Source organism: Monodelphis domestica, chromosome 1 (genome assembly GCF_027887165.1).
Source record: "Monodelphis domestica isolate mMonDom1 chromosome 1, mMonDom1.pri, whole genome shotgun sequence".
NCBI lineage: Eukaryota > Metazoa > Chordata > Mammalia > Didelphimorphia > Didelphidae > Monodelphis > Monodelphis domestica.
In genome coordinates, this window is record NC_077227.1 from 452950119 (window position 1) to 452975684 (window position 25566).

The 25566-nt window shown below is 36.3% G+C and overlaps 2 protein-coding genes and 1 long non-coding RNA gene across 3 annotated transcripts in view; 2 read left to right on the plus strand and 1 right to left on the minus strand.

Moving 5' to 3' along the window:
- The window catches only part of MMP2 (matrix metallopeptidase 2), a 31702-nt gene extending 27151 nt beyond the window's left edge, over positions 1–4551 (plus strand). Inside the window, exons 12-13 of the mRNA XM_001372993.5 lie at positions 2369–2478; positions 3580–4551. Coding sequence (XP_001373030.3) covers positions 2369–2478; positions 3580–3683 — 214 coding nt within the window. The 3' untranslated portion in view covers positions 3684–4551. The remainder of the gene's footprint in view (positions 1–2368; positions 2479–3579) is intronic.
- Positions 4552–4992: 441 nt separating this feature from the next.
- LOC103099128 (uncharacterized) lies at positions 4993–8283 on the minus strand. Its single transcript, XR_458282.3, has 2 exons — positions 7742–8283; positions 4993–6438 (listed from the first exon to the last, which is right to left on the minus strand). It is a non-coding gene; the product is annotated as an uncharacterized LOC103099128 (long non-coding RNA).
- The window catches only part of LPCAT2 (lysophosphatidylcholine acyltransferase 2), a 67276-nt gene continuing 49804 nt past the window's right edge, over positions 8095–25566 (plus strand). The window contains exons 1-7 of the mRNA XM_001364136.4: positions 8095–8274; positions 15571–15710; positions 17373–17590; positions 18890–19002; positions 20389–20449; positions 22363–22421; positions 23259–23293. Coding sequence (XP_001364173.1) covers positions 8095–8274; positions 15571–15710; positions 17373–17590; positions 18890–19002; positions 20389–20449; positions 22363–22421; positions 23259–23293 — 806 coding nt within the window. The remainder of the gene's footprint in view (positions 8275–15570; positions 15711–17372; positions 17591–18889; positions 19003–20388; positions 20450–22362; positions 22422–23258; positions 23294–25566) is intronic.

Sequence of the window (25566 nt, forward strand, 5' to 3'; positions counted from 1 at the left end):
TAATAATATTATTTTATAAGATTACTCTCCCATATATTATTGTTTATGAACTTAATAATGCCCTGATAATCTTGGGCAGGACAGGAACTATTATGGCTATTTGACAGTTGAGGTAACTAAAGCCCTGGGGCAGGGGAAGGAGGAATGACTGGCATAACTTCAACTTGAAGGAAGCTCCCCAATTAAGTGGCCCTAGTATTGCCCTTGATTCACTGTTCAGTGTGGGATTGTCATTGAATTATATCTAGTGGGGACCTTAGAGGGCATCTAGTCCAACCTATTCATTTTTTAAGGAAACTAAGTCCTAACTGGTAAAGGGTCTTGCCTAAGTTCATACAACTTGGTAAATGGCTGGACACCAATTCAAGCCTAAGTCATTTTGCTTCTAATCCAACACTTGGTCCTTTAAAGAAATCAGTTAAGTGGATAAATCCCTTGTTACCAAATTTGTAGCTGACATAAAATTGGGACCGAGAGCTAACATTATAACTGCTCTCATATTTGAACAGGTTACAATTAAAGATAAATAAAAATCAGTTTCTCAAGTACAGAATAGAGAGGAGTGGATAGCCCTAATTTGTCAGAGAAAGATCTACAGTTTTTACTGTAGTACAAATTCATTTTTAGTCAGTGGATGATTTGGAAAAACCATTAAAACAAATGCTATCCTAGGCAGCATTAAAAGACACATAATATCCAGAACACTGGAATTGATAATTCTATTGCACAGTACTGTGGTCACACTATATCTGGAATAATATGGTCAGTTCTACTCACTACATTCAAAAAACCATATGTATATGTCATATATGTATATACATTATATATTTTTGTGTATATACATATGTATAATATATTCTTACATCACTTTCATTTCCTAAGGTATCTCTCATCCCTCTGTGGTAGTAGCATCTTTGTTATAGCTAAAGAACTTTGGCCTTGAACACAGAGCACCTGGATTCAGATCCCACCCCGATGCTTCCTTTCTCTGTAACCATGGAACTGGTCATTTGGCCTCTCCAGGCTTCAGTTTCATCTTTTGCAAAATGATGGACTTGATCTAGATCACTTCTGAATTTCCTTACACTTCTAGTCTTAACATTCTTATAAGAAAGGATAAAAAAAGGGAAAAACAATTTACTAAAATTAAATATCCTATAGAAAAATTCTAGTTATATATGCAATATTCCTTATTTCTACAAACAAGATGGAGATAGAGGGACCATATTTTAAGGGCACTGATAAGTTGGGGTGTTTTCAGAAAAGAACAGGCTAGATAGTTGTTGGCAAACCTTTTTAGAGATTGCATGCCCAAACTGTACCTTTGAGTTGTCTGTGAGCCTCCTCCCCCCCCCCATTACCCCAGACAGTGGAGGGAGATAATGTTCACATTGGGCTCCTGGGCAGAAGGGCGAGGCAAGGCATGTGAAAATTGTCCTCAGGTGTGGTGGAGAGGGGGAACAGAGCAGCCCCCTCTGGCGCACCAGGTCACATGTGCCATACCTTTGCCATCAGGGACCTAGATGGTGAAAGGCTTCAAAGTCATGCAAAAGATGACTTGGTTGAAGAAACTGAGGATGTTTTGTCTAGAGATAATGCTTAGAGTGGCAACTGATAGCAATCTTTAAGTATTTATAGGATTATCAGGTAAAAAAAGGATTAGCCTTGTTCTACTTGGCCCCAGAGGGCAGAACTTTGAGCACTGAGTGAAGGTTTTAGAGAGACAGATTTAGGCTCAAGGAAAGGAAAACTTCTTAACATTAGAGCTACTCAGTAAGAGAATGGGAGACCTTTGGAGATTATGGCTTTCTCTTACTTGAAGTCTTCAGGTGAAGGCTAGATGATTGGTGAAGCTTCTCAGACAGGTTAAGACTGTGCTAGATAGTCTTTGAAAAGGTACCTTTTTACATGAAATAGATTTTTGAATATAACTAAAGTGAGACTTTTTTCTCTTAATAAGCATATTTATTTTAATTTATCATATTATAATAAATTCAATATATTATATTATTATTTGATATAATATATTATATATGAAAAATGATAAAAATATTTTTTTAAAGAAAAGGTACTTTCCTATGTTGAAATTGTGTTATTCTTTGATAATAAGACTAGCCCAAGGCCATACATATACTTAATGGCAGGGCTGATGCTAGAACATAGGTCTTTTTTCTTCAAGTCTCATATCCTTTCCACTGCACTGTGCTATATAGCATCTAAGGAACCTGATCTATATTGAAAGGTCTATGGAGGTGTTCCCTACCCTCTAGTGGGGTCCCATGCAGGTAGACACTGTAGAGGCCTTATTGGCTCTGAGTTAACTGTGTTTTCTACTTCCTCATATCTGCTCAATTATTTTTCTCCTTAGGTACAATGAAGTTAAGAAGAAAATGGACCCGGGCTTCCCCAAGCTCATTGCTGACTCCTGGAATGGCATCCCTGACAATCTGGATGCTGTGGTAGAATTGCAGGGAAGTGGTGAGTTGTCCAGGCTTTTTCTGCCTTTCTAGGACTAATCTCCTCCTCCCCCAACTCCTGTATCAATCCCAAGCTCCCTGTGGTTCCCCAAGCACACACTCACTCATTGTGTGGGGGAGGCATGAGCCTGCCTAGAGAAAACAAACCAGCCCCTTCAGCCCCACGCCGGGAGAGATTCCAGAGCAGCTGACCTCTGCTCAACTCAGCCTGGCTTCTGTCAGGAAAACCAAGAAAGACTTCACTGGCACCCTCACAGCTGCCAGACTTAAAGAAAGGGTGGCCCTAGAATTGGGGTGGCCCATGCATACCTTTCCTCCCAGGTCTTCCCCTCCCAGTTCCTCAGACCCATCACAATTTATAGCCCTGCTCTGTTTGAATTTATATTGGCAAAGCTGCACCAAAGGACAACATTACATTCAAAGAATGACTCATTTCAAGGTTTAATTGAGATGTTACTGATTTATTCATAATTCTCTGCTGAGAACAAGTCGCCCCTGAACTGTTTGAGTTGTCCCTGACCCCCTGGTGATGATTAGCCAATATTGAACGCTGGGCACTAATCCCTATTCCTGAGGTGGCTTTGAGGGATCCTCCAAGGTGTGGCTGGCAAGGTAAAGCCATGTGGGGATTACCAGAAAAGTTCAGTTAATTTCAACAAGGATCTACCAAGAGACTGCTTTGTCTAGTACTGTACAAAGCATTGTGGGAGACATAGAAATAAAGCGCCTAGCCTTTGTTCTGTAGGAGTTTTTAATGTGACTACAGAGACCAGACCAATACAGAAGAAATAATTATAGACCAGCAAAATGCTGCATCAAGTTTCTTGCTAGATTGTAGAAACCATGAAGACTTTAGCTCTGAAGCTGGAAGGGACTTTAGAGATCATCTAGTCCATCGTTCTCTTTTTATGGATGAAGAATGTAGATCTAGGGTAGTTAAGTGACTTGACCAAATTCATATAGGTAATATGCAAAAGAGGTGGGATTGGGATTCATTTCTAGACTGTGCCACACTGCTTTCCTCAAGGGTCAAATTTTATGCCAAATGGAATTTCAGAGAAAGGGAAGATCAATACCTATCCCTGTTTCCTTTTTCTACCAGGACACAGCTATTTCTTCAAGGACTGGTATTACCTTAAACTGGAGAACAAGAGTCTGAAAATTGTGAAAGTTGGAAACATCAAATCGGACTGGCTGAAGTGCTGAATTTTACAAATGCTCTATAATCCAATATTTACGTCTCTTATCCCTCCCTCCCTTCTCTTTCACTAGCTAAATCTGAATACTCGTTACTAGCCCAGGCTGGTACTGGTTGCCCCAAGCATTAAGGACCTATTGGTCAGTTCTCTCACATTGTGGTAATTTAAGATTTTGTATAGTAGCCTCCCCTCCTACCCCAATTCCCTAACCCAGGGATATAGATGTTTATTATATATACCCCCATCTCCTCCCTTTTCCTTTCCTCCCACCCTACCTCCAGGCCCCCAATAGGGGATGAGTGAGCCACGGAGGGTCTCTTTGGGGTTTAAACCCCCTGCCTCCAAGAAGATACTTGGATATCTTCTGGGTAGCCCTGCCCAGGGCTTCCCTGGTGCTGTCCCCCTTAAGACCTTTCTCCTTTCTCTGCTCCCTCATGATATCTTTATCCTCAAAGTCCAGCAGACACTATCTGGATTGGGCACTGGTGGCCCTGACACCATGCCATGGTGCCCTGGGAGGGAGTCATGGTCTAATGGCAGCTGTGTTGATCTGCTTTAACATGACCAGCTGCCCTACTATTAGATTCACTAGCCATTTGCTTCAATGCACTTTGGTCTTTTTTGTTTGTTTGTTTGTTGTTTAAAATTCATTTCTGGACAGAGGGACTCAGGTTTTCTGAAGTCACTGCATGATATGTCGGGGCCACATAATAATGTTTAACCAGTTCATGTTTAATAGTGTTCTCCCTGCTGCTGTAACCCCTTTGTATCTGGTGAAGGGAGAAAAAAAAAGCCACAGTTCTTCCCCTCCCTACTCTTTCCATCTCTGTGGGAAATGTCAACAAGTACAAATAAAGAAATCCATTGTGCCCTGATTGTTTGAGGAGCATTCCAACAGCTCATGGGAGAGATAGGTATCTGCAAAGGCAGGAAAGAGAAGGAACACAAGACCAAGATTTCAAACTCTCCCCTCACTGATGGGGAAAAATGACCCTGCAGGCAAGATTTAAAATCCTTCACATATAATTTTCAAACCATAAAACCTTATAAAGCCCATGTAAAACCTTTATGAGACAGGGAAAGGAACATCAGACTAGAAACAAGGAGACCTGGAGTGTAGTCCTGCTCTGCAACTAATTGGCTCTGTAATTTCAGTCAATTCACTTCATATCACTAGCCCTGTTTCCCCCTCTAAAATGTAGGGATGAGACCAGATCATCTCCAAGGTGTCTTCTAATTCTGCTATTCTTATAATTTCTATTTGGAGTAAACCATCTAGTACAGGGAAAGGGCTAGGGTGGAATGAGAGTTATAAATAATGAATATAGCATTTATTAAATACTATATACAAAGCACTATGTTAAGTGCCTGTGATACAAACAGAAAAACAAGGCAATCTGCTCTGAGGAGCTCACATTCTAATGTGCAACCATATATACAGATGGTTTCAGTTGTAAGTCAGACCAAAAGCTCCATGGTCCTTAGAGTGAAACAACAAAGTCAATGGTAATGCTTCTTCTTTTGTGTCATCTCAACTGATAAAATCATATCAATTTTTGATGATGAATCATTTGAGAAGTACCAAGGATTTTGGTGACATAAATTTCTTTTTTGGATCTTTGAAAATGTGTCTACAGCATCTGTAGGAGCAATTCCCAAGCTTCATTTCCATAGGGGTCCCAGGATGACAGCTGAGGGTATCAGGCTGGAAATATCACTCTATCAAAAGTTTTGGGGTTCAAGGTCCTGGCTGTCTCTGTTAGGGACTGAGGGGTGATGGTGGTCAAGTTGTTGGTGGTTTGATTTGCCTGTGACATTGCCTCTTATCTCTTCCTCAGAATGCTCTGCTACTTCAGAAAGGCTGGCTTGCCTGCCTTGGTGTTTATCAGTTAGCTGACAGTTTAGTGCAGTGTTCTCAAGACGCCTTATGTTAATGCTTCCTTTTTCTTCACTGTCTCACCCCCAATCCTATGCCACCTTCCCCCCAACAAGTTCCAGATGTTGGGAAAGAGGAAGCTATAGAGGCCAGCTGAATGTAGCCAGAACTGGGTGGAATTAGGGACAAGAATGAATATACAAAGCAGGTAGGGGAAAAATCCCCTGCCCAGTAGACAGATTAGGATCAGGGGATTTAGAGATGGAAATAACTTTAGAGGACATTGAGTTCAACCTCTTTAGTGTAGGGAGAGATAGAAAGCTTAGGCTCAGAGATACCAAGAAGTGACTTGCTCAGGACAAAAATGTAGCAATAATAAAATTCCTGTCCCCTGACTCCAAATGCAGTTCTTCATCCACTACACAAATCAGCTTCTTTCATTTCTGTCTCAGGATACTATTCCTGACAATGCTCTTTGGAAAAATATTAACTGTGCAGTTAACCTGTGGAGAGATGTAGTTATAGAGAATGTGCCCAAGACCCTCTACATTGAGTTCTGCAGAACTCAGCCTCAAGTCTATGAATCAATAAACATTTATTCATAATCAATGAAGTGATAAACATTTGTGGGCCAGTTACTAAGTTTGGGGGTGGGGTGTGTAACATGATCAGACCTGCAATTTATGAAGATCACTGATAGGTGAGTGGAGGATGGACTGGAATGAGGAAAAACTCGAGGCAGGGAGGCCAACCAGAAGGCTTTTGCTATAGTCTAGACATGAGTTGAGGAGGGTCAGACTTGGTGGGTCACACATGTGCTTCATCAACCAGTTGCTTCTTGACTTCTAGTAGAAAGGCATTCCTAATCAGATAATCTTGTTCCTCACTGAAAAAGATATTGGACATAAAGTTAAAAGAATACCAAAGGTGATGAAATGTGCTTAATCACTCAATCATTCAGGAACTCCCCTCCTTCAGAACTATAGGCACTGGGAAGGAGAATTATTGCTGCAGTCTTCAAGCCATCACCTCATTTCTTTTGAAGGTATCTTGACACAGAGGCCCTGGGAAACTTCAGGTTGTATGGGAAAAGGGTACTTGGGGAAGAAATAAAGTGGGGAACTAGAAGCAAAGCAACTATTATTAGCTGGGCCAAGAGAACCAAAAGAGGAACTGCATATTCTGGTCTTTGTGGTATCCTTCCTCCTCAGCCACTTCCAGTATACAGTTTCCTGTTGCATGACTCTCAACTCCTTTTTTACTCTATTCCACAGTCCTCTGTTCAAACCACCAGTTGCTCAGGGATGAATGAAAGAGTAAGGTTTGTACAATCAGGGGTTCTTGCAAAGCCTCTCCTTTATGGTTGGAAGGAGGATGATTGAGGTAATAGGGATGTCATGTGGTAAACAGAAAACCCCTGCCTTGCATTTGGAAGGCCTTGACAAAAAAGTCCCAACTTTGACAATTTCTCATCAAGTGAAGAACCTAGACCACTCTGGATCCCAGTTTCTCCTTATTCATAAAGTTGGAATAAAAATATTTGGGTCTATGTGAGGAAATTGCCCTGTAAACCTTAACACATCCTAAATAGTATTAGATGGTAATGGCAATCAACTCTCCACTAAAGTCCTCTTTTTTTTTAAAGAAGTCTCAGAGATGCTCAGACCTTGACAAATTCTATCACATGGAAAAGTCTTTAAGCAGGGGGCAACCTGTGGCTTGTTTATCTGCTGTCCAAGGCTTGTTTCACTAAGTTGGGAGAGGCATGTTTCCCCAGGAGAGTGGACCATCAAGTGAAGAATTTTGTCCACAATTCATCTGGAGTATCTACTTAAGCTTGAAAAGTCCAGTCTGTGGTGATGGAAATTAAATGACTGGATCCTTTTAAGTATCATGGTGGAAGAGCTCTGAATGTGAAATTTGGTGATCTGATCTGGAAGTTCAAAATTTGGTTGTTACTAGATGTGCGACTCTGAGGAAGACACTTCCCCCGTTTTGACCAAAGGAGGTGGCAGTAATGGGGCTTTCCAACTCTAAAACTTCTGATCCCATAACTACTGGACTTGGAGTCAAGAACAAAATGTGTTTGAATCCCGAATCTGACACACGGGCTGTGTGACCATAGACAAATCACAGTCTCTGAGCCCGTTTCATTTTTTACAAAATAAGGATAATGGGAGATGCATTACCTGTCTTACGGCAGACGTTTTCCAAGGAACATTCTCTGCGAGGAAGGCTGTTTTCTAAGGAAATGTGTAATTCTCCTTATCCTCCATAATCAACCTTCCTCTGGAGCAAAAGGTGGAAGCATTCGCCCAGGGGACGGAGGCACTGAAAAAGGCGGGGCCAATCCGGGGGAAGCGGGCCAATCTCTGCAGGAGGGATCCCGCCCTCATTCGTGGGAGAAAGGCAGGGAGGGGAGGGGCGGAACCAGCATAGGTAGGGAGTGGACCGGTCAGCCTGCGCAGTGGGGGCCCGGAACTGTCTTTGGGGCTCCTGCTTGTTACCCCTTGGAGAGTGGAAGAGGCCGCTCTGGCCCAGCATGAGCGGATGCGCGGAGGCCGCCGCAGTGGCGGCGACCTTGCCTGGGGCGGGGGTCAGGGACTCTGGGGCACCTGGCTTGCGGCCGCCCATGGTTCCCCGTCAAGCATCCTTCTTCCCGCCGCCTGTGCCCAATCCATTTGTTCAGGATACGCGGATTAGCGCCAGCAGCCGAGTCCTGGTGAGAGGGAGGAGCTGAAGAGGGAAAAGGAGGAGGGAGGAAGGATGGGATGGGGGGAGGAAAGGGAGAAAGGGAGGGCAGAGGAGGGGTTGAGTCTTATGGGAAGGCAGGTGCTTAGGACCAGGGAAGTCTATGATGCGATAGGGATGCAAACCTGTGAACAAGTCCATGTGGAGAGGGTGGGTGGAGGATGATCAATCTTTGACACTTTAAGGCGGGTTTATGACAGGGAAGGAGCCTATGGGACTTTTACTGGGAAAGAGATGGTGAGTTATCACTTGGGAGATGGTCGAAGTTTTATGACAAGTCCTGTTTAGGGGGTATTTATTTCACTGGCAAACTGGTAAAGGTATTAATGGTATGACATGGTGAAGTTTTGCCGTAGGATTTGGGGTACTGAGTTAGTGACAAAGGGAGAGTCTTCGATATACGTGTACATAAATCTCTGAGAATTTATATTTGTTTCCCCAGTGCTTAGTATAGTACTTGGCACCCAGAAGGCATTTAATACATATGTATTGATTGACTGACTGAAAAGGAAGGTGGATGGAGTAAGTGAACCAGGATCTGAATTTAGAAAGACTGGATTGGCTAGACATTCAGAACCATTTAGTGGGCTGGATTTAAAAGTGAATGGTGCCTGACTAGACATCCTCTACTCAGAAAATAATAGTATTTCTTATCTTTACCATGCCATAGATGCATAGTTATGTGTTTGATGAAGTTTCTTTTTCTTCACTTTTTTTTTTTTAATAAACTGCAGCTTTTCAGTTACACACCCTAGACTTCCTCTTTGGTAAATGTGTTGATCCAAGGCAAAGATAGGCTATGGTAATCTGTGTTTGCAGTGTTAGTTCTACATCTACAAGTGACAGAATTTTTTTTGCTTCCTTTAAACAATACTTTGTTCTAGGTCATGCATAATAATTTAATTATTATATTTCAGTGCACATGGAGCATCACATCTAGATTCTGCAAATGAATGATTGATTTAGTGGAAAACTGCCTGTGTTCAGCTAGGTGGTCATTTCATATAATTTAGATGTTTTGGAGAGGATTGCAGAAGAGTATATAAAGAAAGGAAGAAGTAAAAGATAATGTAATTTTTTAAGTGTGGTTTTGAAAGTTTTTTCTAAATTTATAGCTGGTGAATGAACAAAAAACTTTACTTTTGAAATTTTTAAAAATTCAGAGGCCATTGTTTCAGTGTTGCAATATTAGTACTTCATGCATATTAATGAAATAACTTTTATTTGTTGTTAAAATTTTTGATGTTTGTCATTTACTTTGTGTATATGTGCCTATATATGACACAAAGGTACAGTTTATAGGGCTTTGAGGAATTAGGTGGGAGAAGATCCCAAAGATATGGAACTAAATCTTGAGTTTACAACTACTTAAAAAAAGGCAATATAAAAAACATAATAAATAACAATCTACATTCCTACTTTCATATATATTTATAATTTTATAAAAATAATTTACACATATATTGAGAACATCTTTGTAATGAGTATTGGAAAGGAAGAAAAAGTCATATTCCTCAGCAAACCACATTTTTGCTATTGTACAATTGATTGAAAAATAAAAATTTACACTAGAGATGTTTTGTTGACTCTAAAAAAGCATTTAATTTGTTGAAATGCCTTAAAAGTTCTCCTGAAACAGTATGTTGTATATATGTATTTGCCAACATTAGTATAAGTTTATTTGAAAAAAATTAAAAACAGAGATAACCTTGTTTAATGATCCTCTGGATCACTAATATTATGTCTAGCATAAGAGAGAGACATTTATGTGTTATCATTCTCCCTTTTCTGTGTTGTCTTTTTTTGTCAGCAAGTAAGCTCCCTATGAACAAGAACAGTCTTGCTTGTTTGTATTTATATTCTCAGCCCTTAGCATTGTCAGTTAATAAACATTTATTAAGTGCCTACTATGTGCAAGGCACTGTGCTAAGTGATAGGGTTACAGACAAGGTATTACTCTCAAGGAACTCATAGTCTAATGGGAAGCTGCCAGTAAATGCTTAATCAATACACTATATTCTCTGTTGGTGTTAATCACCATCATGGTAGAGATGCTACACTGAGTCGAAGTGAAAGTGGGATTCCTTATATATGAGTAGACCTTCCAGATAATAGTTTATGGATGATACTATGCTGGTTGCATGAAGCCCTAGGACACCATAGAACCTTCTTAACTGAGATTTGTAATCATTCAAAACAGCTTAGCCTAACCCTATGGAGAAGAAAATAATAGATGGAATATTCTATTTTTTTAGGCTATGATACATAGTTATATAAGTAGCCTATAGAGCTCATTCATCAGTAAATATTTTGAGCATACATTGAAAATTAACATTGAGTTAGATATAGAATGGAACAGGGAAACTGGTTTCCTTGCTTTGGGGAAATTGCAAAGTTTTTGTTTTTTATTTTAACTGATCTCTGAAATAAAGGTCTTTCTTTGCAATACTTATTTTCTTCCAGTAATTACATGAAGCTGTAAGTTATGGACAACACTAGAGTCTTCAAAGAAAAGGCAGAGAGTGATACAGAGAGGGAGGGCAGGTGAGTGATAGGAGGAAAAGAGAGGAGGGGAAGGAGGAGAGAGAGAACCATTAAAGGTGCAGGGATAGAAAAGTAGAGTGAAGTAGCAGAAGTGACCTGGTGGCTTGGGCCTCAGCAAGAGAAAAACAAATTTTCACCCATCAAACCTGGAAGATTTATGGGCCATTCTCAAGCTAGAAGGATCTAGATTACAGTCCATGTCATCCAACCCTCTTGTCTCTCATTTGACCAATGAGTAAATTGAGACTCAAGGAGTGTAAGTGATTTGTTTAACATCACACAGATAGTAATTACCAGAGTTGTGGATTTGAGCTCAGATCTTCTGATTCCAGAGCCAATTCAAATTTGTTTATGCTGATCTGAATGAAGATTATCTAAAGGGCATTAAGTGGCTTGTGGTAGCCAAAAGAAACACTCCAGTCGATCTTCTATTCACCTATCAAATTAATCTTCCTAAAGCTCAGATCAGACCATATCACCCCCCCACACACACATACACACACATTTCAGTAAACTAGTGTCTCCTTATCCTTTCCCAAAACAAAATGTAAAAACCTCTTTTTGGCATTCAGAACTCTTTATCACCTAGCTTCCTCCTACTTTTCCATTTTACACTTTATTTCTCCAAGTACTCAGTGATGTAATCACCCTCATCTTCTTGCTGTTCCTCCAAAAAGACATCCCCCATCTTCAGTCTTGTTCCCTGTGCCTAGAAGAGTATCCTTCCTCATCTTTACCCCTAGCTTTCCAGGCTTCCTTCCAGAACCAGCTAAAATCCCACTTTCTACAAGAAGTTTCTCTGAATAATGCTTTACCTCTATTGAGTATCTCCAGTATATCCTGTATGTTATGTGGTTTGTTTGTTTGTATTCATAGCTGTTTTCATATTGTCTCCCTAATTAAACTGTGAGCTCCTGGACAGCAGAGTTCCTTTCTTTATATCTTTGGTATTTAGCATGAGGCCCAGTATAGAGGGGTTGCTTTAAAAATACTTTCTGATTGATCAGAATTAGAATGATTGAAATACCAAATAGCCAAGAGACTAAAACAGCCTCATTATACAAATTGTCTTGTACACTAAAACAATTTGGACTGATGGAAGATAGCATTATTTAGAACCAGATTATTTAGATTCAGTATTGGAAGGGAACTTAGAAACTATGTAATTTATTTCCCTCATTTTACAAATGGGGAATCAAAGGCCCAGAAACTACCTTGCCCAAAATGTAAGATAGTCTCTAATACATTGAATGTACAATTGACAGGAGTAGTAGACAAATGTCTGACAAACTGTCATGTCATTGATGAGTTGTGATGTACCTTTAGATGGAGAACTCACATTGCTGACATCACAGATCTACTTAAATACTTTAGTGAATAGGCAAATTTAGATAAATAAAGTTTTATCATTAACACATTTATTTCATAGGTTCCATTGCTCTGTGAACTGACCAATGCACTTAACCTTCCCCTCTCCCAGCATCAGTTTTCTCACAGGTAAAATGAAAACGATAATATCTATAATACCTATTTTACAGGAATGTTATAGGGAAAATGCTTTGTTAATCCTAATGTGCGATGTAAATGTGAGGCATTATTAGTATAGGTTTAAGAACTTTTGTCACCTATGTCCAATATAGAAATAAGCTCTACCTCTTTTTCTTGCCTAAATAAATGCTTTCATCATATCACCAAAAGTGTCCCAGTTTTAATTTTTTTCTATAAATGATAAAAATGAAATTGGAGGGTAATGGAAATATTAGGAAGAAATGTGGTTCAGCTTGGTTTTTTGATTGCCCCTGCATCCCTAAAGGAAAATGTAAGGGATATATGCTCTTGTTTGAGATTTTTTCAGTTTTATTGATCTCTAGATTGATTCGTTCCTATTTGCTATTATTTGTCATTATTGCTTTTATACTTCCATATAATCCATATAAAATATGAATTTTATATATATATGTGTATATATATATATAAATATGTAAAAAATACACTCAAATCATCATTCAGTGTCTATCATTTCCTGGTCTTCTATGAAGAACCCTTTATGACTGATTTTTTTTTTTAAACCCTTACCTTCCGTCTTGGAGTCAATCGACTCCAAGGCAGAAGAGTGGTAAGGGCTAGGGAATGGGGGTCAAGTGACTTGCCCAGGGTCACACAGCTGGGAAGTGTCTGAGGCCAGATTTGAACCTAGGACCTCCCGTCTCTAGGCCTGGATCTCAATCCACTGAGCTACCCAGCTGTCCCCCTTTATGACTGATTTTTATAAAATGTGGAATTGAGCTTCATGAGTGACCTGGAATATCATTCTGTCTATGTGATTCATAATATTTAACTGCTTTTAATAGAAATTGTTTTGCTGCTTTCTTAATCGGATCCCTTTGGTTAAATCTTTGATAGACTTGTATTTGATTTTATTCACTGAAAATAGTGCTATAGCAATTTTTTAGGTTAATTCTGAGCCACTTATCAAGTGGTGCAAAAAGATAAGAATTTAATAATGAAGTAGATAACTAACATGCCTGAGACTTTTGCTAATTTGACATTTAGGCTCAAAGAGACATGGGGATAGGTGGAAGTAGTTACGTAGTATGTAATAGGGTAATTGAGATAGTATACACAGTTAAGTATAAATATAGGTTGAGTATCCTTTAGTAAAGAGAACACAAAAACTGTATAAAGCCTGAAAGCTTATAAGTAAGAACTTTGTAAGGATATTAAAGTTCTACATCTGTGCTTGTTATAGTATCTTATGTAGAAGAATGGCAGAATAATTTACAAAAAGCTGACCTCAGTCAATATCTTATACCATATTCTATAAAAAATCCAAAATGGAAGAGACCTGAAAATTAAAGACTGTACCATAAGAAAATTAGAAGAGAAATGTCACATACCTTTCATAGTTTTGTATACAGCATGACTATTTAACTAAATAATGGATAGAAGCAATTATAGAAGATAAAATAGATAATTTTCATGACATGAAACCAAAAAGACTTTGTAGAAACAAAATTAATGTGTCTAGGATAAAAAAGGGTAACTAGATGGCTTAGTGGATAGAATACCTCTGGAGTCAGGAAGACTTTAGTGCAAATCTTGCCTCAGACACTTACTACCTATGTGACCTTGGGCAATCACTTAACCCTATTTGCCCCAGTATCCCTTTCTGTAAAATGAACTATTGAAGGAAATGGTAAACTACTCCAATATCTTTGTCAAGGAAAACCACCGGGGTTGCCAAATGGGAAATAACTGAAATGACTGAACAATAAAGGATAAGAAGGAAAATAGTTGAATTTTTAAAAATGTCAAATTCCTCAGATAAGGGTTTGATATACAATATATATATAGAAAACTAAAAAACATAAAACACAGAAAGCCATTCCTCAATAGGTAAGTGACCAAATGATACGAACTGACTTTTAAGAATTGAATCTGATAACATATTAATAATAATATAATAAATCTTAAAATAATTAAAAATTAACCATATGAAAGAATGTTCCAAATTTTTAATGAGAAGAACACAAATAAAAACAATACTGAGGTTTCAACCTGCATCTAGAAAAATGGCAAAAGGTCCCCCAAATGAGAATAGTCTCTTGTTGTAGGAGCTGTGGCTAGACCGCTATATTGATATACTTGACAGAGCTGTGATTTAGTACAACAGTTGTGAAAGTAATTTTACAAATGCCTAAAATATCCATGCCCTTTGAACTAGAGATTGAAATGTTAGGTATATTCCTCAGAGTTCAGTGACAAAGAGAAAAACTCAATATTCAGTAAAATATTTACACCAGCACATTTTATGACATTAAAGAAGAAATTAGATTCCCATTATTTGGAGAATAGATAAACAAAGTGTGGAATGCAATAGAATATGAATATTAATATTATTAAACAACTATAATGAATGCAGAAAAGCATGGAAGAAACATTTTTTAAAAGACCTGAACTGATTCAAAGTGAGGTAAGCAGAGTCAATTCCCCCCAAAAACCCAACAACAATGTGTACAATGACCACAACAATGAAAATGGGAACATTAAAGACCTCTAACCAAAAAAATAAATGAATGGTATAAAATTACCAAGATAAAGGTTAGCTCCCAGAGAAGACATATGATAAAATATCTTCCCATACTCCTTAGAGCCAGGAGTATATGAATATGTAACTTTGCTTTTGATGCCATTTTTAAAAAATGTATTTACCAATTTTGCTGATTTTCTCCCCTTTACCTTTTTCTTCTCCTCCCCCCCAATATTATTTAACTTAAGAGGTTGATCTCTAGGAGGGAAGAAAGGGAATATGGGAAGAAATGTAAATCATGCAAAAATAAAAGACATTAATAAAATATTTTTTAAAAAATAGTCAAAAATGTTTGGGGGCTAAGAAAGACATGGGTTCAAGACCTACCTTTGATATACTGTGATCCTGAGCTAGTCAGTTAAGCTCTTGGTGCTCCAAATAACCCAGTGACTGAAACCTGCAGACCAGATCCTGATCTTCACAAGTAGAGTGAGTTTTCTCTTTGAAAGTTAATTATACAAATGAAATTATGGGCTTAGTCCAATAAAGAAATTATACAGAAATAATTTCAGATTATAGCAGTTCTCTTTGAGGCAGTACCCATTGCATATTTCTGTATTATAGTGCAATTTAATTAGCTTTGCTGTCAAAAATAATTTCCTTATATCCATTATTATCAATTTTAACTTTCAGATTCTCCTTTTGGGATGTATTTTGCTTCCAATCCGTGCCTTATGCGTTGCATTGATTTTGATAATAGCTTGGCCATTTGCTGCAGTTGCAACAGTAGGCTTACCAGAAAAATTGACACATCCAGTCATAGGTTGGAGGAGGTAAGCAATACTTATGTCTAAACACTAAGTGCTTGAGGATTGAGAAAAATCTGCACTACTAATTTAGTCAGTATGATGGTTTTAGCTAAATACTATTCACTTGCTGTCTGGGCAGTTAAATGGTATGGTGAAGAGAGCGCTGAGTCCAGAATCATCTAGGTCTGAGTTCAGAACCTGCCCCAGGATACTTCTTAGATGTGTGACCCCAGGGAAGTCACTTAATTTCTATCTGCCTCAGTTTCTTCAGTTTTAAAATGGGAGTAATAATAGCATCTACCTGCCAGGGTTCTTCTGAAGATCAAATGAGTTAATATTTGTAAAGTACTTGGCACAATGTCTGGCACATAGTAGGCAGTGCATTTGTGTGTGTATGTGTGTATGTGTTATTGAATAGAATCAGCTCTGTGTTTTTGTTGTAGACATCCAAATATGATTAAAGTTCTGCTCTCCAAATTGTTGCCACCACATAATGGTTCTGACAAATATTCAATTAGTATATGCAATGTATTTTGATTATCAAGAATTCTAAATTTCTTGTAACTTTCCTTAGTTTTCTAACTTTCCTTAGTTTCTCTCCCAAAGCTACATTCTTTGTATTTTTCTTCCTATATGAGTTTTTGCCATGACTTTACCGATGGAAGGAGCTATCTATATTTTCAGAATGGCATGAGTACCTCTGGGGACCAATAGAAAATCACTGCTTACTTTTTTTTCAGGCTCATGCTTTTTGGTAGATGTCCCTTCTAGCTAGTAAATTCTAAGAAACCATAGTAAGGAGTAGTTGTGACAAAAAGTAATCATTCTGATTTTTTAAAAAAATTAAATATACCAGAACTACTCCACTCACATAACTATACCTTTCAAAGTAATGGTGCCAACAGTCAAGCTTTAAAATTCTGATTCTATGATTTTGGTGATATATTCAGATTCTAGAGCATATTCTTTTGAATATTCTGAATGACAAATTTTTGTCTTAGCAAGGTGGATTTGATTTTTAGAAGTTCCCACAAATCTTTAAAAGCCATACCTGATTAATAAGATGGATATTAAGTGTTTTTTGTTTGTTGGTTTATCTATCAGAAATCTAATGTGTCTCTAAAGTTGTTAATGTGAATGATTTTTTTAAATGAACAAGCTTTTAGAACAACAATTGAGCATTGTTCTTAAGGTAGATATTTTGGGAAGATAACATACTTATTCCACTACTCAAGTCATTTTAAAAGTGCCTATTCAAAAATGGCCTTCACAGGCAGTTTAGAAGGGTCTTGAAAGAAATCCTTTCTTATTACTTATAGTCACACTTTATATATTTTTGCTAGTTTTATTTGTGTAGGACACTAAGAGATTAAATGATTTACCTAAGGTCACTGAGGTCAGTTCTATAACTATTATGACTAAACTGCCTCTTGGAATTATCTAAGGCATCTTTCTAGGCTATTTTATATAAAATATTTGCAAAGGAGATGCTGATTAACACCATTAAAAGAAGGCTCCTCAAATTCCCAGTGAAATTTCAGATCTAGTCTTGATACCTATTTTTAATAGGTTGTGATGCTTTGAATTTCTTATCGCACTTAAGAATGAAAGTAATTTTTAAATTTTTTATTACTATCCTCAACTAATAAAACTAACTGTATTCACTTTACATTTTTATTTTAAAAGGAAATTTACTTACCCAGCCCTGAAGTTCCTAGGTCGAGCTATGTTCTTTTTAATGGGATTCATGGTTAAAGTGAAAGGAAATAGAGCAAATCCAAATGAAGCACCGATTTTTATTGTAGCTCCTCACTCAACCTTCTTTGATGGAATTGCATGTGTTGCTGCTGGATTACCCTCTATTGTATCTAGAACTGAGAATGCCTATGTCCCATTGATTGGCAGTAAGTATTTATAGGTAACATAAGTGACTTATGCCTTTGTTCTCACATTTAAAAATTTAAAAGGATTAAATGATTTATTGATTAACTTTTTAATTAAAAGAGACCTTTTTTGGAACATTACATTTTTGAAAATATTTACCTGTTGTATCTGTTGTACTGCACTTCTTTTAAAATCTTATCCAGCATATTACTGTATCTTTTTGTAATGAGAATTAATTTATGAGGTAGCGTTAAATAATTTCAAAACAAACCCAGTTTGAGAGACCTATGACGTTGACATAATTAACATAGTCTTGAATGAATTTATCTTCAGGATTTGAAGAGAATGAGAAAGAGATCAATGTTCTAGGTATTGTATGAAATCTTCACTTAACACATGCTTTCTTCATTATTGCTTAGAAAAATCTCCATAAAGGGCCAATATAAATTTTTCAACATAATGACATAAACCAATAAACATTCCTTGCCATAAAATATAATAATGAAGTCAGTGAAATGTTTTTTCCACAAGGAATTGTGGTTTGTCCCTAAGGCACCTGTCTCTGAGTAACTGCTCTTTGTTTTCATCTCACATATTATTGCTTAGATTGATCTGCAGGAGTGTTGCTGGTGCTTCCTACTTTGTTGTATGAATAATAGGGAGAATTTTTACTTTGTGATATGATAGATTTAGAGCTGACCTGGGTGTCAGGTAGATCTAAGTTCAAGTTTCTACTCTGATGTATCCTGGCTTTGTGACTAAGAGTAAGTCACTATCTCCATAAATTACTGAGAAATTACTGAACTGAATAGGTAGAGGAGGCTCCTTTTCTAAAAAATAAATTCATGTGCTATATTAGATGTTTTATTCTTTGTCAGATGGAGATATTCCTGGATAATATCTAAATGAAATCTTTCATGTAAATCCACATTTTTACGTATCAAAATTTCATGACATACCTCAGTATTTAATTTACATTTAATAAGAAGTAAGAAAAATTCATTTTGTGGTTATAAAAAATGTATTTCCTACTTTTTATATTTTGGGGGCTTCTTTTCCTCAAGCCAGTTAATGAGAATTTAATGCTTAAATATACATGTTCTTCTTGGAAATGGTTCTTAAATTTTAAGAAACCTGGAATTGGAAAGTTCCCCCACCACCTCCCCACCCCTCCAAAAGGAAAAACATTGACTTCCTTTTAATAGGCTAATTTTTAAAATGTTCATGTATTTTTTTGTTATCAACTTGAATTACTTGTCACTCAGTTTACTACCTTTTAACCAAGCAAATTATATGTGTTTTTAAAATTGTTTTAAAAGGAGTATTACGAGCTATTCAGCCAGTGCTGGTGTCCCGTGTAGATCCTGATTCTCGGAAGACCACAATAAATGAAATAAGAAAGAGAGCTACTTCAAGAGGGGAATGGCCACAGGTAAAAAAATATCCCTGCATCTCTTTAGAACTTACCTTTTATGAGTTTTTAGAATCATTCATTTATGAATCAGTTTGCATTTAAGAATACTTAATGTACTGATTAGATTCTTAAAATCTTTTTGATATTTTTAAAACAACACAATCTTTCTACTGATTCTTCCTCCATCAAAAAGCAAATAAAAGATATTGTCCCTTCCTTTATAAAAAATTTTAATCAAACAAAAGATCATAGTAGTTATATTTGAAAATGTGTGTCTTATATGTACCTCTAGACTGCTGCTTCCTTTATTGTCATTCTTTCTATAATTGGTGGCTATATTGACGAAAGTTAGAAGTTGTTTCAGTGTTCTTTTTACAATAAGTAGTCATCAATCTAGTCAGTGGTGTCAAACTCAAATAGAAATGAATTCCTTCAAGTTGCATATTGACTGAGAAAACCATGAATTAACATTATTCCTGTTGTATTATATTTTTATTCATTTAAAATATTTCCCAATTACATTTTAATCTGGTTGGGGCATCTCTGGAGTTTCTGGCAGCTGGCATGGTATAGTGGGAAGAATGCTGGACTTTAAATCAGTAAGACCTGAGTTCAAGTTCCTCCTCAGTTGCTTACTAATTTTATGGCCCTGGGAAAGTCATGTAACCTCTTTTTGCCTCAGTTTACTCATCTGTAAAATAGGTGTAATAGCACCTACCTCACCGAGATTGTTTTGAGGATCAAGTGAAATAATATATCTGAAGTGCTTTCCAAACCTAAAAACATGATATAATGTTAGTTATATAATTGTTTATAACATTACATTTATATATATATTTACATAAATTTTGTTTATCATATGAAAGAGTATTTCATGTGTTATCTTGCTCAGTAAAATATTTTGTGAGTATTTAAAAAATTAGTTGTTGAGACATGTGATGAGAGGTTAGTAGCTATTTTTAAAAGAGAAAACCAAAGTGAAGAACTAGAAATTATTGGCCAAGGTATTATTAAGGCAGAAGAAAAACTAGAACCCATTGATGTTCATTTCCTAACCTATCTTATTGGATCCTAGTATAGTTTCTTTGTGTTCCAAGTTAGTTGGAATCATTACTGTCAACCATAACAGACATTTTTGAGTACCAACTATGTGCTAGGTTTAAAAACTTTGTCATGATTACCATATTAGAGACTACTATCACCACTACTTTTTAGAGGAAAACTAGAAGGAAAAATGAAGATGAATGACTTCTATCCAACGTCATACATTTTATTTTGCTTTTTAAAAGCATTTAAATTAAACTTAAATTAAATTAAACTGACCAAAATCATGCAATAATAAGCAAAATAAAATGTCAATGTTATTGAGACTGAAAGAATAAATATTTTTCTTGCTCTTTCAAGTTGTTAGTCTTCCCAGAAGGCACCTGCACTAATCGTACCTGTCTGATCACCTTTAAGCCAGGTGAGTGAATGTTAATAATTTATTTTGACAAATAGGTATAAAATTAATTGTAGGATCATAAGTTTTCAAGCAAGAATGGCCCTTAGTGATTATTTAGCCCCATTTTCAAGGATGAGGAAACTGAAGCTCTATAACTCAATCAAGGTTATATAGGTAGGTAGTAAATAACAGATTAACTGATTGAGTCAGAATTCAAACCCAGATCTTCTAAAGAAAAATAGAATTAAACTATACTCTGCCACCATTTCAAGTGAATTGATGATAAGGATGAAATGATATATACTGACCTCTTTGATAGCCTTTACAATTCTGCTCAAGGCAATAATCAACCATGATTCCAAAAGAGACATGATGAAGCAGGCTCCCTACCTCAGGACAGAAAGGTGATGGACTTGGAACACAAATGGAAACATTTTGAGGGATGTGGCTAATGGGAGGGAATTTATTATGCTTGACTATACATGTTTTTAGAAGAGGTTTTTTCTTCCTTTCTCAGTGGGATTAGAAGAGAGTGGAGAAGAAAAAGAGGATTTTGTTGAGTGAAAAAAAATTAATTAAAAAAAAAACAACCTTGTGAAATAGCTGTTGGGTGTTTCTCTGAGTGTTTATATCCAGAAAAAAGGTTTTAGGCTTTGTAAAAGTATAGAAGTAAACCTTTTGCATTATATTTTTTGCCTAAGAACCCAAGCCTACTGGTACTCAGTTACTGTTCATCTCTCCTATGGGACAGAGCCAAGATCTGTGTCTACCAATGACCAAGCTGGTGTTAAGTGATTGTTTACCCAGAATTTTTGTCCTCTGCATAAATTCCTAAACATGGAGCAACATGAAAAACAAACAAACAAAAAAAAACAATTTGACATTTCCCATAGTTTTACCAACATCCTTCTGAATATTCATCTATTTTTATAATATTATGTTGTTCAGTCCTTCAGTCATGTCAGACTCTTTGTGACCCTGTGAACTATAGCATGCCAATACTGTCCATGGGGTTTTCTTAGCATATACTAGAATGGTTTGCTATTTCCTTTCCCAGTGGATTATGGCAAACAGAGGCTAAGTGACTTGCCCAGGGTCACACAGAGTGTGATGCAGCCATATAAGAAGACTACAAAGAATGAAATGTCTCATTTTTATGTTGTTTATTCATTATTCTGTTCGCAAATAATTTCCTAATAATATGGATGAGCCACTGGCCCATTGCTTACTGAGTCTTAGAGAGATAAATGGGGCAATAAGGTTAAATGATTTGTCTGTGATGATCACACATCTAGAATGTATCAGACGTAAGCCTTGAGCCTAGGGCCAACTGCCTCTGAGTCTGGCCTTTGCTACTTTACCTTGTTTTCCTACTGTTTAACTATTGTGTCCTTTTGAAAAAAAAAATACAGAGATATAAAGGGGAAGCTAGATGGTGCATTGGAAAAAGCATTAGACCTGGAATCAGGAAGACTTGAATTCAAATGTTGCCTCAGATGAGTACTAGCATTATGACCCCAGGCAAGTCACTTAATCCTCTTGGTCTCAGTTTTCTCATCTGGAGAAGGAAATGGCAAGCCACTTCAGTATTTTTGTCAAAACAAAACAACAACAACAACAAAATGAGGGGGCAACTGGGTGGCTCAGTGGATTGAGAGCTAAGCTAGAGACAAGAGGTCCTGGGTTCAAATCTGACCTCAGACACTTCTAGCTGTGTGACCCTGGGCAAGTCACTTAACCCCCATTGCTTAGCCCTTCCTGTTCTTCTGCCTTGGAATCAATACACAGTATTGATTCTAAGACAGAAGGTAAAGGTTTAAAAAACAAAAGGAAAAGAAAACCCCAAAAGAGGTCATGAAGAGCTCTATACAACTGAAAATGACTAAACAACATTGACATAAAAAACAAATTGCAAAATTTCTTTTTGATTATAGGAGCCTTCATTCCAGGAGTTCCAGTGCAGCCAATACTTCTGAGATATCCAAATAAGTTGGTAAGTATTGTAAATTACTAATGGCAAAATTTCAGTCATTTTAAACACTCAGTAGATTTCTATGATTCTCTCTAACATATGAATGGTTATTTGTTGCAGATGGTACCAGTATATATATCTAGAGTCACATTTGCTCAATAATTTTTAGAAAACATAATGTCTTTGGATGACAAACACATTTGAATTTAGATACAGGGTGTTGGAGAGTATATTGCAGAACGTTATTGACTCTGAAGATTAGTTTGTTTTCTAATCACAGATGTTTGCTCCGTTCTGTTTTGTTAAAGGGACAAAATATACCTAATCTTCACTACTAAGGTCAGGAGGCCTCTGGTAGCTTTCAGTTAACTGAACAAACCATTTCTAATTCAGAAGCTAATTTTTCTCCCTCAAGATATTTGGAAAATGAGGGCAGAATTAAATTCTACTAAATTAGTAGGATGTGCATCTAAACATAGGTTTGAATTTCTTATGTTTTCATACCCTTCTTCTCTGCATTCCTCCTCAGTATTTTTTCAATACTATCTTTTGTGAGATTTGATTCTAATTTAATTTCTAATTTCAGTATGTAATGTAGATATCTCTAAAATAATCTTTTTTTCTCCTTTTAAATAAGAGCCCAACATCTGTGAACACAAATGTCAATGCAGATTTTAGTGTAATTTTTTTCCAATTTCTTTTCATACAGAAAGATGACAACCTAATGAAAATCAGTAGCTTTTCAAATACATGTATAAATTTGAACTATTTTAAACAATACAACAAGGAATTTAGTTACAAGTAATTTAAGCCCCCGCCCCAAACACATTAACATTCTAGTTATTTTTATTGTTTTAGGATACAGTGACCTGGACTTGGCAGGGATATACATTGTAAGTGGAATACTTTACTACTAATATATTTAGATAATGATCATCAATTGTTAGTGAAAGGAAAACAGGTCTTTTAGTTCACAAAGCTGTTCTTGTCATCTCTTATAAAGTTTTTATCTTAGAGGACTGGGACCTCGTAACTGTTAAATGAATGGCAAGTATTTGCAGAAAATATCATTGTACATCAAATAAATCCTTCCGCTCTGATATGTAGAATACAAATTGGGCATAGTTATCATGATGATCTTTGCAGATCTTTTGTTATTTCTGAAGAAATAGCCTGCTAGTTTACTTTGTAACTTGTTTAGTTTTTTGTGAAAAAACTTCGGTTTCAGACTTTTGCATTGCTTGAGGTTTTTATCAGTTTTAGTGTGATCAGATAATGCTTCAGTTTTGAATTTACTCTATTAGTAGAAACACGCTAGTTAGTGGCAACTTCCTTCAAATTTATCAGGACAGGAAAATAACAATATTACCAGTACTTGGTGAAATGGTTCTAAATTTGAATGGAATAGCTGAAGACCTCAAGTTTCTTTTCTGTTCCTGGATTAATATTTTTTAAAAATGATAAATATCAGCAGTTCTTTAAGAAGTACATAAGAAAAACAGGAATCACTTTTACTCTTATTAAATTGATTAAGAAATAGTAATTTAACACTTTCTATTAAGACATTTTTTCTCACAAAGAATTCTGGTGTTTAATTTGATTTTTGAGAAGTTAAAGATTTACCCAGAATCACATATTCAATAGATATTAGAGGCAGAACGTGAACCCAAATCCTCCTACCTCCAAATGTAGCTTTCTATCCATTATGCAATACTGTCTTCTCATATAATTAGATATGGAAGTAGTAAACTTCTTACTTCCTAGGTTCCTTATTTTGAATTTTGCCTTTAAAATATATATACATATATATATTTATATTTATATATACATACATATACATATATTTGGCTACTCTTACTCTTAGTAATTTTTTTCTCTGTGAATAACTTTACAACTGAAAAGGTATGTTAAATTAAAAAAAATTAACCTTATCTTGTTTTGAATAAGCATTGATTATACTATATTGTATTCCATAATTGAATCATTTATATCATGTATACACAGAATACACATACACATGTATATTTATACATACATATATGTGCATGTACACACATATATTTATAGGGATGTGTGTGTGTGTGTGTGTGTGTGTGTATGTGTGTGTACACATTTTTCTTTTGAGACTGGGTCTCCCTGTCTCACCCAGTCTGGAAGTACAGTGTCCCCTTATTGGCTGATATTATTACAGATGAGCTCAGAAGTTTAGTCTTGCACCATTTCTGACCTGGGTCAGTTCATTTCTCTTTAGGAAGTATGGTGGACTCCTGCTCCTTACTGGACTTAGTTTGTATACCTAGTTGGCTGAGCCCACTACAGATCAGAACTCCCAAACTCAAATATGGGTGTCAAAAATTAAATAAATTAATAAACAAATAAATATAAAATCCTTGCCTCCTGTCTTAGTATCAATTTTAAGATAGAGTTGCAGCAAGGGACAGGCAATCAAGGTTAAGTCACTTGCCCAGGGTCACACTGGTAGGAAGTGTATCTGAAGTCAGATTTATTTATTTTAACTCGGATCCTCCAGATTCTAAGCCCAAGGACTTAATCCACTACACTGCGTGGCTGCTCCTGGATCACATATTTTTAAAAAAAATGTGGATAAATGCTTTTGTGAAAAAGGTTTTAAAAAAGAGTGAAAAATATCATCTTTAAGAAATTCATAAATCTGTCAACAACCTTTCACTTGGAAAGACTATTTCAGAACCAGTCTTTGAAAGATTTTAATTTTAATTAAAGTCTTAATTTTGTTTTTGAAAAAGCTTCTCAGAATACTGTCTAATGTATGATATGATAAGGACATATACCCTGTAAGCTACTACTTCATTAAAAAGGTAGAAAGGATTCCTGCTATCCATTGGAAAATATGAGAAGCTTTTAAGAGATTCTTGCTTTCTAATAGACCTTAAAGTGAAGACTTAAATAGGTTCTATAAGGATTTAGAACTCTGACCTCTAGTTGGGAAGATTTCAGATTTGAAATTTAGTCTGCTGAGCTGTCCCTCAGACTAACAATTCACAGTTTTTGCTTTTACATAGCTTGAAATAAAAACTTTTAAGTAGTACATTATTATGGAGCATTATCAGTAGAAAAGAAAAATCTCTGAGAGTAAAACTTGATGCTGTTTGATGCTCTGGAAATGAAAAGAATAATCTGTACCATT